This window comes from Podarcis filfolensis (genome assembly GCF_964270895.1).
Source record: "Podarcis filfolensis genome assembly, chromosome: 15".
NCBI lineage: Eukaryota > Metazoa > Chordata > Lepidosauria > Squamata > Lacertidae > Podarcis > Podarcis filfolensis.
The window spans coordinates 6,567,880-6,583,814 of NC_139618.1; the positions used below are offsets into that span (position 1 = coordinate 6,567,880).

A 15,935-nucleotide genomic window follows, 5' to 3' on the forward strand; every position below is an offset into this window, starting at 1 on the left:
AATGGCCGGTCCCTCCGAGGCTCTCCAAGGAAGTGTCTTGCTGACCCCAGAAAGACAAATGGACTGCCCCATCCCTGTCTTCTTCAGTCATGACCATCTTGAACGGCGCCTGGGGTCTTTGGCTGAGAGGTGTCATTGACATGCAAATTATTTTTATGACAATTAGCTCCACTCACGGATGGAGAGAGAGATTGGGAAGGAGTAAGGGGGGAGAGAAATAATTCAAGAGTGGCACAATTCCATCCCCCTAAATTATTCCTCCCCTCCTCGCTCATGAAGACAAATGTCATCGCTGAAATTAGCCACCATGCCCCCTACGCAACTCATTCATTCCCAATGATGTGGCGGACGCTAATGGTATTTGGATTCAAATTAGCTTTTCTTGGGGGGCGGGAGGTGTTAAGTTCCTTCCCCGCTCTACCTCCTTGTTTTACCATGGCTGCAGGGAATGGGTTTGACTTCTAAAAGGCAACAGAAGGGTCAGAGGAGACGTTTGGACCATCCCAAAACTGTAGCAATTTGAGGTTGCAATAAGGACATCAGAAGACTCCTGCTGGGTCATCCATGGTGTCCAACTCTCTGGGTTGTAGCTGATGCTAGTCCTACTCAAAGTAGACACACGGAAGTTGTTATTATTCATGAAATTTGTATAGCATCCCTCTTCCAAAGATCACAGGGCAGTTCACAGCAATAAAATACATTAATAAACATGGCAAACTTAGCTGTGCTTATCTCAATCTAGCATTGGATAGAGCCCTCTGCTTTCCACAGTGGCCCAGGTGTCTCTAGGAAGCTCCCAAGAAGGCCTTGAAGGCCAAATCATTACTTCTCAAATTCACATTTCACTTCTGTACCTCTCTGAGCATCCTGATCAGTGTTTCTCGAGGTTTCAGAGTGGGCTAGCCTCTTCAGCATACAGCATGGCTCCATCCCAAGACAGCCCATGGACTCCCCCTGAACCCCCTTGAGGTCCAATAGTGGAAGCCTAGCCTCTTCAGCATGCCATGTAGCTCTCCCTGAGCACACTGATGAGCCCCCCTTGAGGTTTCCAAATGGAGGGCTAGCTTCTTCAGCATTCAGCAGGTCAGGTGCCTGAGTTCAAGGACACATTCCAACCAGGCAAGAGGTGGGGGTACAAAGCAAGCCTGGATAGAGAGATCAGAAGGATGAACCCCTCCCCGGGGCTGGGGTTTGACACCCAAAGACAACCCATGGGCACTCCCTGAGCATACTGGTGATTTCCCCTTGAGATTTCAGGATGGAGAGCTAGCCTCTTCAACATGCAAAATGACTTCACCTTTTTGGCTTTCTCTGAACATAATACTGAGCATCTCAAGGTTCTGGCAGCTAGATTCTCTAGCATGCAACTTGGCTCCACCATCCAGACACCCTGGTACTTCTCCATGATCTTACCTCACTATAAATGCTTCCAGGTCAGGCTTGCCTCTTCAGCTAAGACAGTGAGTCTTTAGAACTCATCTTCCCAACTCTCCACTCTCTTTTATTTGCTTCCAGCCTTTCAAGTATGGCTCTTTAGGAATCAGAAGGCTGCCTCTTACCCAACAGTATCATCCCACCATTCCCAATTTCTGCTCCATAAACATGGCCCTCTGGCTCTTTCTGTCTGGCCCTTGAGACACTCCCCAGGCCACACCCACTCCTCAGTCACACGCCTCTCTTCACAGGCCATGCCTCTCACCAGCATTGCAAAATACCTTCCTTATCCTCAGTGGAGGACAGAAGAGGTGTGGGTGAGTCATTGTAGCAACTAGCTAGTGCGACATAATGGTTAGAGTGGTGGACTATGACTTCGGAGACCAGGGTTCAAATCCCACTCAGCCATGGAGATCACTGGGTGACTGTGGGTCAGTCACAACCTACCTCACAGGGTTGTTGTGGGGTTTTAATGAGGAGTGGGGGAACAATGTACACCACCCTGTGTGGAATATACATGCAAATAACAACAACAACTTGTTGGACAAATGTAAAATGCACACACGTATTGCTCTGCCCGTTTGTGGCTCCGCCCTCCTGCATTTGGCCCCCAGAAAGTTGTCATGGAGGCATGTGGCCCTCCATCCCCCCTCCTCAAATTTCCTACCTCCTCCCTTTCCCCACCACCACCACCACCATGGGTGGCAACTCCCCAGGCACATTTGCCATCTATGCTACTTCTCCCCAAATTTAAGAACACAAAAAGAACCTGCTGGATCAGACCAATAGCCCACTTAGTCCAGCATCCTGTTCTTGCAGTGGCCAACCAGATGCCCTTTGGAAGACTGCAAGCGTGACCCAAGCTGAGAAGCACTCTCCCCTCCGGCAGTTTCCAGCATTCAGACGAGATGTTCAGGGTAGTGTGGCCGTAGACTAGTTTCCAGCATTCAAAAACATTGCTCCCTCCAACTGTAGAAGCAGAGCAGAACCATCGTGGCTATTGACAACCTTCTCCTCAATGAGTTTATCCAATCCTCGTTTAAAGCCATTTAGATTGGTGGCCACCACTGACTTCTCCATGCGGTGCATGAAGAAGTCCTTTCTTCTTAATCTCTCCTGAATCTTCCAGCAATTCCTGAAGCCAGGCATCCATTCCATGGGCCTCAGTTGGGTTTCCCGTGCTTCCTTTTCTGCTCGCCCAGCAACGTCCCATGTTAGCGTTTCTCTCCACCGTTGCAGAAGTTGGGAAGGCCCAGAGTGCTTCTCTCCTCCCGTTAATCTCCCCTCCGGGGTGAGTGAGGGTGGGGAGGGGGGTGGAGAGGGAAGTGGTCCCTCTTTAGCAGCAACATGGTAACGAAGGCCGTCGCCTATTAATTGCGCTGACAGTGATAAAGGAAGACTCAGAAGCAGCTATTTGTCTTCCCGTTACCTCGTGCATCATCGCAAGATAAATGAAAACTCATTTTCTGCTTTGATTTGGTCTAATTTTTCAGCTCTCTCTCCCTCACACACACACACACACACACACACACATGCAGCCAGCACCCCCAGGCACGTCTTGGGAGCCATCTTTACTTTGGTCCCATAAAATTGCCAAGCACAGGGTTCAGAGGTAACCCAGAGGTCAAGCCGTCCATAGAAATCTGCAACATCCCCGGGGGGAGAAGGATAAAAGCGGGAAAGACCCCCGCACCCCATTTATCATCAAATTCCCTTTGAAAGCTATTGGCTGACGTCCTAAGAGGCAGCTTGTGGCTGGTCTCAGGTGCACATTACCTTTCTGCTGGGTCCTAAACCACAGCAGCAGCAAATGCAGGCACAGGTGTTGATAAAATCCTGAACGGTATGGAAAGAGTGATGGAAGAGAAACTTATGCGAAGGACATAAATCAAGTCCTGCGGCATCAGATCAAGGGCGAGTCTGGTCCAGCAGCCTGCTTTCTTGCAGGTGCCTCTGGGATTCCCTCAGCAAGGCTGGGGAAACGATATCAGCCTCGGGGGCCGCATTCCCTGCCAGGCAGGCTCCTGAGGGCCACACCCCAGTAGTGGGCAGGGCCAGCAGCAAAGTTGGTAGAGCAACGCATGCCATTTTTTACTTTTTGTGCAGAAGGGTGCAGCAGTTGTCACAGTTCAAGGGCAGGCAAAAGCACTCAACGAGGGTGTGAAGCAGGGCCGGTGAGGGGTGTGGCCTGGGAAGAGTTCCAGGGGCCAGGGGGAGAGGCCTGGAGGGCCACATTTGGACTGCAGGCCTCAGGTTCCCCATCTCTGCAATAGCTCTTTTCTGCTGTTGCTCCCACCCTTTTGCAGGAAAAAAAGACTGTTTGTCATGAGCTGGCTGGAAGCAGAGGACCAGTGGGAGGTAGCAACTGGGGAACCCCAAAGGGCAGGAGGCTCAAAGCCACAGGAGCGGTGGTGAATGACGATGAGTGGTCAGAGGGAGAAGAGGGAGCAGACTGAGAGAAGGAGGCATCAGAACCTGTTTGGTAGTGACGAGGAGGAGGAAGACAAGGAAGCTGCTAGAGTTTGGGAAGAGCGGTTCAAGCGGTATACAGAGAAGACGTCTAAGAAACCTGGCCTGATTGCCAAGTCTTCCATCCTCTTGGATGTCAAGCCATGGGACGATGAGACGGACACGGCCAAGATGGAAGAATGTGTCAGATCTGTTCAGATGGATGGTCTGGTTTGGGGAGCCTCCATACTTGTCCCAGTGGGTTATGGCATCAATCAACTCCAGATCCAGTGTGTGGTAGAAGATGACAAAGTTGGGACAGATATACAGTGGTACCTCGGGTTAAGTACTTAATTCGTTCCGGAGGTCCGTACTTAACCTGAAACTGTTCTTAACCTGAGGTACCACTTTAGCTAATGAGGCCTCCTGCTGCTGCCGTGCCACCGGACCACGATTTCTGTTCTCATCCTGAAGCAAAGTTCTTAACCCGAGGTAATATTTCTGGGTTAGCGGAGTCTGTAACCTGAAGCGTATGTAACCTGAGGTACCACTGTACTGGAAGAGGAGATCACCAAGTTTGAAGATTACGTCCAGAGTGTTGACATAGCTGCTTTCAACAAGATCTAACTGCAAACCTTTACACTTTCTAAAGCTAATAAAAGGTCAAGAGTTGGAGAGGAGGAGGAGGAGGAGGAGGAGGAGGAGGAGGAGGAGGAGGAGGAGGAGGAGGAGGAGGAAGAAGAAGAAGAAGAAGAAGAAGAAGAAGAAGAAGAAGAAGAAGAAGAAGAAGAAGAAGAAGAAACAGAGCAGGAAGAGGCTGGGTAGAAGCAGTCCAGAGCGAGAGGCAGAAGTGGAGGCTGGAGAGGAGTGGGGCCAAGAGGCTGAGATGAGTCAGACTGGTAAGGAAGCCAGGCAGTCTCCCCTTCCTGCAGCACGCAGTTCCCCTCTCCACTGGTTTCCCATAGCTCAAAAAGGTATGAAGAGGAAGAAGCAGAGACAGACAACATACCCTCCAGCCTTTCTCCGATGAAATTAGGGACGTCTCATTCCACAATGATAATTTTGCTGTTTATACCCCACACATCTGACTGGGTTGCCCCAGCTACTCTGGGCAGTTTCCAACATATATGAAAACATAATAAAACGCTAAACATTTTTTTTTAAAAAAAAAACCTTCCCTATACAGGATTGCCTTCTGATGGCTTGGGGTTGGATAACTCTATACCCTCCAACATTTCTCCAGTGAAAATCAAGACATCCTACCAGATGATCCTCCAAGATTTCTCTAATGAAAATAGGGACCACAGAGCCTAGGACTTGCCGATCAGAAGGTCGGCAGTTCGAATCCCCGCAACGGGGTGAGCTCCCGTTGCTCGGTCCCTGCTCCTGCCAACCTAGCAGTTTGAAAGCACGTCAAAAGTGCAAGTAGATAAATAGGTACCGCTCCGGCAGGAAGGTAAACGGCGTTTCCGTGCGCTGCTCTGGTTCGCCAGAAGCGGCTTAGTCATGCTGGCCACATGACTCGGAAGCTGTACGTCGGCTCCCTCGGCCAATAAAGCAAGATGAGCGCCGCAACCCCAGAGTCGGCCACGACTGGACCTAATGGTCAGGGGTCCCTTTACCTTTACCTAAGGGAAAGTGGGACATTCTGGGATCAAATCAGAAACCGGGACTGCTTCTCTAAATCAGAGATGTCCCTGGAAAATAGGGGCACTTGGAGGGCCTGAGACAAGCTGACATAATTTCAGATTGCTTGGGAAGGACTTGCAGAGGACACCCACACAGACACTGTTCAAGAGCAAACTTATTTTAGGAGAAGTTCTCCCTCTCATAATCTTAGGAGCATTGCTCAATATCACTTCCCCATGTGATGATCCACTGGCCAAAGGAAAGCATTGGCCAAAATGAAAATCTAAGCACTATCATCATTAAGAATACAAGAGCATAGGATAAGCCTGCCATCTTCTTCTTTGGTGATCACTCGTAGCCTAGTAAGATTGTCTTCCATGAACACGAACTTAACAGTGAGTCTGTAAGTGGCTGTGGAGGCCAATTCTCGATCCACACATCCTTCCACAGTGGGGATATATGTTTCTGGGTGGGAGTTGATCATGAACGTGCCTTCCTCTTAGCTCATTTCTCCCTTTTGTCCTGAGTTTGAGCATCTTCAAAGCCCACGACACCTTTGGTAAAGGCTGTTCTCCAATTGGAGCCCTCGCAGGCCAGTGTTTCCCAGTTGTCGGTGTTTATACTACATTTTTTTTAAAAGTTGCCTTGAGACAGTCTTTAAACCTCTTTTGTTGACCACCAGCATTACGCTTTCCATTTTCAAGTTCGGAATGGAGGTAGTTGCTTTGGAAGGTGATAATCAGGCATCTGCACAAATGACCAGTCCAACGAAGTTGATGTTGAAGAATCATTGCTTCGACACGCATGATCTTTGCTTCTTCCAGTACACTGGCATGAGTTCGCCTGTCTCCCCAAGTGATGTGTAACATTTTTCAGAGACACCGTTGATGGAATCTTTTGAGGAGTTGGAGGTGGCGTTTATAAGTGGTCCGTATTTCACAAGCATACAGAAAGGTTGGTAGTACAATAGCTTTGTAAACAAGCCTGGCATATCAGGCAGGTGGCCTATGCAGTCCAACATCTTCTTTCTCTCAGTGGCTGACCAGATGCCTCTGCAAACTGGACATGACTGGAACAGCCCTCTACCCACCTGCAATTGCCAGCAGCTGGTATTCAGAGGTGTAATGCCTCTCTCTATGAAGGTAGCCACTGATAGCCCTCTCCTCCATGAATTTGTCCGATCCTCTTTTAAAGCCATCTAGACTGGTGACAAAGGGATGCAGGTGGCGCTGTGGGTTAAACCACAGGGCCTAGGGCTTGCCGATCAGAAGGTCCGTGGTTCGAATCCCCGTGACGGGGTGAGCTCCTTTGCTCGGTCCCTGCTCCTGCCAACCTAGCAGTTCGAAAGCACGTCAAAGTGCAAGTAGAGAAATAGGTACCGCTCCGGCGGGAAGGTAAACGGCGTTTCCGTGCGCTGCTCTGGTTCACCAGAAGTGGCTTCGTCATGCTGGCCACATGACCTGGAAGCTGTATGTCGGCTCCCTCGGCTAATAAAGCGAGATGAGTGCCACAACCCCAGAGTTGGCCATGACTGGACCTAATGGTCCCTTTACCTTTAACTTTAGACTGGTGACAATCGCTGCCTTTTGTGGGAGGGAGTTTCACAGTTCAACTCCCACCTATGCGAAGAAGGGCTTTCTTTTCTCTGTCCTGAATCTCCCAATATTCAGTTTTGTTTGGAGTTCTAGCATTATGAGAGAGGGAGAACAACTTGTCTCTATCCACTTTCTCCCTGCCATGCTATGTCACCCAGGGTCCTGCCTTTGGCCTTCAATTGGGGACCTCTGGTTGGCCACTGTGAGATCAGGACATTGGACTAGACCAGGCATGGTCAAACCTGGCCCTCCAGTTGTTTTGGGACTACAGTTCCCATCATCCCTGACCACTGGTCCTGTTAGCTAGGGATGATGGGAGTTGTAGTCCCAAAACAGTTGGGGGGCCAAGTTTGGCCATGCCTGGACTAGACAAACCTTTTGGCCTGATCCTGCAGCCAGGCACTTCTTGCCGTTCGATGAATAGAAGAAACAACCTTTTTCTGGCCATCCTTCCTCTTGCAAATTCTCTCTTTCCCCCGCCTCGCCATCCCCGTCTCCCATTCCCCCATTCGAGAGCTCAGAGCCTTTGTGTTTGTTTAGCAAGACTCGCTCCCCATACTAAAGAAGGCGAGAGCTGGAGATTTAAATATGTTAAGTACATATCTCCAGCTAGCAGGGTTGATGCTTCCTTGCGATGATTAGCAGATCCCTATCAGGTCGGGACAGGCTCATCCGCTCCTTGACGGCAGGGCGGTGGAGCTCAGGCAGCCGCCCCCCCCCCCGGATTAGTGAGAGTTGGGGGGCAAGAGAGGCAGCACCCAGATGCAGGGGAAGGCGAGGGCTCCTCTACCTTCCCGTAGTTTATTAATATTCATTAATGGCATTTGTAAGCGGCCTCTCGACACATGTTCACAAGGCACAGTGCAAGATAATGCAGGAATGTACAATAGACCTAATTAAAAGAATGTCAAACTATAACATTAATAAAAATTAGTAAGAAGGGGGCAGTGGAAACCTCGGTGGGAGAATCTCGGCTGATTTCCAAAATGCCTGGAAACACAAATGGGGCCGGCCCTACCGTTAAACAGAGTGAAGCAGCTGCCCTAAACAGCTAATATTGCGTGAGATACACGACCACAAGAAGCTTCCTCAGGCTGAGTCAGCGTTTGGTCCATCTACTGCAGTATTGTCTACACTGATTGGCAGCAGCTCTCTGTCATTTCCGACAGGGAGACATTCCCAGCCCTATATGAAAACGCTGGGAATTGAGCTTGTGTGCTTCTGAAAGCAAATATATGATAGGATGTGAACAGTTGCTAGGAGATTATTTAATATCCTTCCTCAGCTTGGGGGGGTTCAGCAGAGTGCATCCCTTTGCAGCTTAAAAGCAAGCTTAGATAGGCTAGTTTTAGCCCTTTAGTTTAAGTAATCCAGGATTTTTTTAAGGCAAACTGGATTCCCCCCTTTTCCTCTCCCTTAAAAGAATAACCGCACACAGCCTTGTAAAAGGCAAAAGCAACATTTACTCGCTCAGAATACTTGTTGAAGAGTGATAGATGCAGCAGCTTTGTTCGGGCAGGCTTAAAATGGCAATTCAGTTGCTAAGACGGGCTTAAGTCTAGCTTAAAATGGTGGCTGAGCTTGGAGCCATTGTGCTTGGAGTCACTTGGTTGGCCACTGTGAGAACAGGATGCCCAACTGCATGGGCTCGTCGTGTGTTCCTATTAGACCAATTCATGGAGGAGAAGGCTATCAGCGATTGCTAGGCACAAAGGCTTGGTCCTAACTCCACTGCCAGAGGCTTTGTGCTTCTCATAGAAGTTTTTTCTCATAGAATCCTAGAGTTGGAAGGGATCCTGAGGTATCGACTAGCCCAAACCCCTACAATATGCAGCTGTCCCATATGGGGATCAAACCTGCAACCTTGACATGATCAGCACCACGCTCTAGCCCGCTGAATACCAATTGCTGAGAATCACAAGTTGGAGAGAGTGTTGTTGCACCCATGTTCTGCTTTGCGGTTGTGCTTGACCACTGTAAGAACAGGGGATTAAGGACATCATCATCATTTATTATTTATACCCCACCCATCTGACTGTGTTTCCCCATCACATAAGATATGCCCTGGTGCGTCTATCTAGTCCCTTTGGCCTGATTCAGAAGGACTCTTCTTCAAGCAAACACCCTGAAGGTCAAATCCTGAGAGCTTGCAACCCTAATTCCTTGCCGTTGTCGTTGTGCGAGTGCAAGGAGATCTTCATTTGCCATTTGGGGTTGTTGGTTGTTGGTGTGTTGTTTTTTTTAAAAAAAAGAAAATGCAGAAAACCTTTGTCTTAAAAATCACTTAGCTGGTAAAGCGCACAGCATCCCTCCAGGGAGGGAAGGAATTAGAACTATCTCAAATCCACATCTGCCTACCTCAGCCTCTGCCTTCCTTGTGAGGAACTGAGATACAGGTTTCGTTTAAAAGGGGGGCTTCTTTGCAAATGCTTTGTTAACGGGGAGGAACCATTCCTCTCTGTGTTAATTCTAAGCCTTCGCTGCATCTGTTTTCTTTGAGCTCACCACCCCTGAACCCCAACGGGGGGGCTGTAGGAGCGTAACTCAGGAGCAGAGCATCTGCTTTGCATGCAGAAGGTCCCAGGTTCAAGTCCCCGCCTGAAACTCTGGAGAGAACACACAGACATTACTTAGGTAGAGGGATCAAAGGGCTGACTCAGTATAGGGCAGCTTCTTAGAATTTTGATTTACTGATCAGGGCAGCTTCCTCACTCTGCGTAATGGCTGTGTAGGCCCTGGCTTGAGCCAGACAGATGCCAAAAACATTCATGGTTCTCAAATGGCCTTCTCGATTCTGCTTTTCAAGAGGAGGCAGTAAAATGGGCATAATGTGTGTGGGGGGGAATAATGCCACTAGTGAAAATGCAGCAAGACTGCATTTTTGTCTTTGATTTTCACACACACAAAATAGTTGAAGGATTACAACAGGTAGAAAAGAGGCTGACTAGGATAAAGGTAAAAGGACGCCTGACCATTAGGTCCAGTCGTGACCGACTCTGGGGTTGCGGCGCTCATCTCGCTTTACTGGCCAAGGGAGCTGGCGTACAGCTTCCAGGTCATGTGGCCAGCATGACTAAGCCGCTTCTAGCGAACCAGAGCAGTGCACAGAAATGCTATTTACCTTCCCACCGGAGAGGTACCTATTTATCTACTTGCACTTTGAAGTGCTTTCAAACTGCTAGGTTGGCAGTAGCAGAGACCGAGCAACGGGAGCTCACCCCGTCGCAGGGATTCGAACCGCTGACCTTCTTATCAGCAAGTCCTAGGCTCTGTGGTTTAACCCACAGCGCTGACTAGGATGTTGTTGTTGTTGTTTAGTCGTTTAGTCGTGTCCGACTCTTCGTGACCCCATGGACCAGAGAACGCCAGGCACTTCTGTCCTCCACTGCCTCCCGCAGCTTGGCCAAACTCATGCTGGTAGCTTCGAGAACACCATCCAACCATCTCGTCCTCTGTCGTCCCCTTCTCCTTGTGCCCTCCATCTTTCCCAACATCAGGGTCTTTTCCAGGGAGTCTTCTCTTCTCATCAGGTGGCCAAAGTATTGGAGCCTCAGCTTCACGATCTGTCCTTCCAGTCAGCACTCAGGGCTGATTTCCTTCAGAATGGATAGGTTTGATCTTATTGCAGTCCATGGGACTCTCAAGAGTCTCCTCCAGCACCATAATTCAAAAGCATCAATTCTTTGGCGATCAGCCTTCTTTATGGTCCAGCTTTCACTTCCATACATCACTACTGGGAAAACCACAGCTTTTACTATACGGACCTTTGTTGGCAAGGTGATGTCTCTACTTTTTAAGATGCTGTCTAGGTTTGTCATTGCTTTTCTCCCAAGAAGCAGGCGTCTTTTAATTTCGTGGCTGCTGTCACCATCTGCAGTGATCATGGAGCCCAAGGATAGCCGGTGCTAAATCACTGCGGGTCACAGAATGACTTCCGCAAACTTCCCTCTCCTCTCCTCACTTCTTCACCTCTTGTTAAATGCCCAGGATGCCTCTTTCAATCCAGTTAGATCATCTAGCTCAGTATCAAAAGTAGTTCTCCAGCTGCCCGCCACATGTTGCTGAACTACAACTCCCGTCGCCCCTGAATGTTGAATTTGCTGGCTGGGGGATGATGGGAGTCAGAGTCCAGTGACATCTGGAGAGATACAGATGCTTCACATATTTGCTTCGAAGGGTTGACATCAGCTTCTGAGATCCTGCCTATGAAAACCCTACAGACTTTTTCTTTTTCAAGGGATTACACTATGCAGCAGCGAACAGAAGAACACAGAATACGAAGCATGGCCATGTTTGTTTATTGTTGTTGTTTAATCTTCCTCCAGTCAGTCCAGAGTCTAAAACAAGGGTTGCCAAAGAGGTGCCCTCCACATATCAGGGACTACAAGTCCCATCATTCCTGACCAACAGTCATGTTGACTTGGACTGATGGGTGTTGTAGTCCCCAAGATCATAAATCACGTTGGCTTCCCCATTTCAAATTGCCTGGCATCCTACGCAGGCTGCTTGGGGATGTAAACATGCAGTAAAATCCCAGTGTCTGTTGTATTAGGGAAACTTTTCAAATGTCTGCATTAGTCAGAAGCACATGTGAAAATTTATAAAATGGGAGAAAACTGCACTGAAAGGCAGAAAGATTTTCATGAGGAATTTTTTTTATAAAAAAAAATGTAAATTGGTGTAGAACTGAACTTAAGATGGTGGGTGAGGAAATGAGAAATTGATGGGAACCAGAACTGACACACCCAACGCTTACCTAGGAGCAAGCCCCTTGAACACAATGGGACTTACTTACTGGGTAAATCTACACAAAATCCCGCTACTAAAAGTGCACGATCGATCAGGGCAGGCAAAATCATGGCAAAAGTAGCCACAGAAGCTATTTCTCTTGTGATTTCCTCCACCTTCTCTCTCTCTCTCTCTCTCTCTCTCTCTCTCTCTCTCTCTCCTCCTTGGGGTGCGGTGGGAGAGCTTTGGCTAACATATTCAAATGAATTTGATATTCAATCAATGAAGATTAACTGGCCCAAGGTAAGATGGTTTTTACATTCATAAGGAAGTCAAATACGATTATGCAGATGAGAAAATTATACAGAGTTGAGCAGAGTATAATGTATGATAATTATCTGAAAGGATATACTTACACACTGATTAGCATATCTGGGAGGCCAGACAGAGATAGGAGAATAGAAGGAGATAAAAGAAGGAGAGACAGAGAGAGATTCCTTAAGATGAACAGACTGGATTCGGAAAAACTTCCCACTTGCCAACTGACCAGGAGTAGAAGCAACCTGGTTTGCTTCTGTGCCTTTAAGAGACCACTGAGTTGATAGAATCAGCCGAGGAACTTTCTATAGCATAGAGATAAGTATGTGTACCTGTCACTCAGTTGTTTGTAAGGGGGGACATCTGTGGCCCTCCAGATGTTGGACGCCAAATCCCAGCAGTCTCAGCAGCCAGCATGGGGAAGGGCCAAGATGATCTCATAACCCAACCCCTTTCCTTTAACCCTGCCCAGTTTTTGCTCAAATGGTGGAGCGGTGGTGGTTTTTCCGCTAGGGCAAATGGGAATTGTAGCTGTCTGCGAGAGGTAAAGCACAGATCCCAGATTCTTGGAGAGTGTGTGGTTGTGTTGTCCATGTGCTTTAAGTGCATGGTGCATAAGTCCATGAGAAGCATTTGATCCTCAAAACAGTGGTTGTTTTGCTGGTTGACAGTCGTTTGGGCCACATGAATTGACAGTGCCTGATATGGAGTCTTCAAAAGAGAAGTGGGGTTTGCACCAAGTCGTCTGGCTTCCATTCTCAGCTGGGCTCCTGAGTTAGGCATTTTCACTATGAAAGGAAGAGAAAGATTCATAGAGCAAGAGAGAGAGAGAGAGGAGAAAGAAAACAGGTGAGTTTTAGAGGTATAGAATACAATTCGCCTGACGGGATTTATTTTTTATTTATTTTTTCCCCCCGGATCCAGCTTCCGTCCTCTTGGAAAGCCAGGCTACAAATTCATCAACTCTGCGTGATTTCTCCCATTCTGACAGCCAACTTCAACGTGACGACAAATCTGGCCCCAGAGGATATTAAGCTAAGACACATGAGCCTGTAATTCTCTGCTTCCACGTGCGCAATGCTATAATGATCAAAAGAAAATGACTTTCTAACTACCCCCGTCTCCTTTGTGCTGTTTGCTTCATGCTTGCTGCACTAATTGAATCGCCCCCAGTTCCACTGTATCAATTCTAACTTCTGTATTAGGGTTTAATCAGGCATGGGGAAGGACCAGCTTGGAGAGGCTGAGGGTCCTTTTGTGAAGGGGCCCATCTGCCTCCGACATTAGGAAGGGTCCGGGGTGCTCGGTGTGGACGGATGAGCAACTGAATTGGGGGAGGGAGGGAGGGAACAGGCGGGAGGAAGGTGTCCAAGGAGGATTAAGTTTGACTAGTTGGAAAGAGAAGCGGCAGCTCCCAAATTTTATTCATGGTTGGACGCCAGGCTTGGATGGGGAAGATGGAGCGCAGAGGGAAAGAAAAGTTGGAAGATAGGAGATTGAGTCTGTGCACACAGTTTTGAGAAAAGGTGCTGCTAACGGGGCCTTTTTGCCCTGGGCCCCAGATCTCGTGCCCCTTCCTCCCTTTTGTAATTATTTTTCAGAATTCTTCCTTACAGCAAGGGTGCCTTGGACCTCTAGGCCACTGCATTGGACCCCTGGCACTCTCCCATCTACCCCCCCCTCTCTCTACACCACCCCCAGGAGTCCTGCATTGTAGACTCCGTTTGTTTTGTTTTGTTTTGTTTTGTTGTTTTGCTTTGTTTTGTTTTGTTTTCCTGGAGGGCTACAGGTTTCCCACTCCTGGGTTAGGAGGCAGGCATTGCATTCAGTTTGCATCACAGCTGTCTTTTCAGACAACAGCGATGAAAGTCGGGAAATATCAGGGGTGAAAAGCAAATGTCAGTTTTTTAACAAAGTTTTTAAGCAGAGGAAAAAACAGAATAACAAAAAGAATAATAAAAATAAATTTATTATTTGTATCCCAGCCACACTGGGCAGCTTCCAACATATATGGAAACATAATGAAACATTACACATTAAAAAAAAACCTTTCCTATTCAGGGCTGCCTTCAGATGTTTTCTAAAGTGGCTGGGGAAACCTCCTTGACATCTTATAGTAGGGCATTCCACAGGGTGGGTGCCACTACTGAGAAGGCCCTCTGCCTGGTTCCCTGTAACTTTACTTCTCACAGTGAAGGAACCACCAGAAGGCCCTTGGAGCTGGACCTCAGTGTCTGGGCTGAACAATGGGGGTAGAGATACTCCTTCAGACATGCAGGGCTGAAGCGTTTTAGGGCTTTAAAGGTCAACACCAACACATTGAATTGTGCTTGGAACATTCATTTAAGGCTGTAATTGTGTCTTGCTTCTCGGCCTAAGGCCAAAATTTGATGCAGCAGTGCAGATCTCCAGGCCTCTGGATCTGATGCTCAGAATTCTCCCCGAGCCACACACCCTCTACCCTGCCCAAATTGTGGCCCAAGATCACCAGCAATCTGCGAGCTTCATTCATGCGCCTGTAAAAATGCAACTAAGAAGTATGCCACGCTGAGCACCGCACATGACAATTGCTACGAGAAATCGTTCAAGCCAAGACCCTCAGAAATTTTCAAGTGCTCCAGCATGGGGAGGAAAAAAGGGATTAGGGACCTCTGCCCTGGTACATGCATTTTCATGCACATAAATTGGTTGGGAGTCTGCACTGCAAAATTCAGGGAAATGCAATTTTCGGAAAAACAGTTAGGTAAGTGGGCTCGTCTTTAAATGTGAGCCGAATCAAATCTCACCCCGGTCCCTGGGGGTGACTGAGGTTGGTGGGGAAGTTTCCCCACCATTTGCTCTTATGGGCCAGCATCCCTTGGCGGGAGACAGAGGAGGGGGAGGAGAGAGAAGGAAAGATGAAGCGAAGGATGAAGATGTCTCCATGGTGAGCACACTTGCAAACTGGGCTGCATCCCAGCCAAATCCTGCCAGCCAACAGACACCGAAACGCGGGCCGCTGTTGTTACTTGACTTCTGCGCTCCTCCCAATTAATTCTGCATGCAAGGGGAGGGGGAGGGGGGCTTTCTCTACGGCCTGCGTGAGAGGGATAAGAATAGGAGGCCTGCAGCAGAAGCTCCAAGGAGGTGGGACACACGATGGTCTCCCAAAAAACAACAATATCGACAGCCAGCCTTGACAGACGGCATCCCAGAAGGATTGCCGAGGCTCCAACTGCCACCCAACAGCTGCAGCGGATGTCGTAAAAGTAGCAGCCCAGCCCCAAAATGCAACGTCCAACTTTCTCTGTGCACCTCCCCTGCCCGCCCCACAACACACGCACATACCTTGCTCTCTAGTGAATGTGTTGCCTTAGTATTTACAAGATCCTTCCATGCAGCAAAGGGGGTCTTGGTCCCTCTCTGGTCCTATTAGAATTCAGGGCCCATCAGACAAAGTAGAATGTTGCAAGCTGCGAGTTGTTTTGGAGCATTCGTTTGGAGGAAATTTCAGCAGAAAAGGAAAAGGGATTAAGGACCCCTCTAAGTGTCTTGCACCCAGGCAACCTGAAAGATGGGGTCTCCCTATACAGACCTGCCCAGGTGCTTAGATCGTCAGGTGAGCACCTCCTCTAAGTCCCATCCATATCAGAAGTATCGTTGGTGGTGACACGAAGCAGGGCCTTTTCCGTGGCTGCTCCCATATTGTGGCATTCCCTCCCAGGAGAGGTTAGACTGGTTCCCTCTTTGTTATCTTTCCGCCAGCAGGCTGAGACCTTTCTGTTCAGAAACTGTTGGTTTGGG

The 15,935-nt window shown here is 48.5% G+C and overlaps 1 protein-coding gene across 1 annotated transcript; it reads left to right on the plus strand.

Annotated features, from left to right (window-relative positions):
- Positions 1-3,855: 3,855 nt before the first annotated feature.
- LOC310750862 (elongation factor 1-delta-like) lies at positions 3,856-4,560 on the plus strand (the record flags this gene model as incomplete). Its single annotated transcript, XM_083589274.1, has 2 exons — positions 3,856-4,211; positions 4,440-4,560. 2 exons carry the CDS (start codon positions 3,856-3,858, stop codon positions 4,507-4,509), a joined length of 426 nt encoding a protein of 141 aa, XP_083445400.1. The 3' UTR covers positions 4,510-4,560.
- Positions 4,561-15,935: the final 11,375 nt, after the last annotated feature.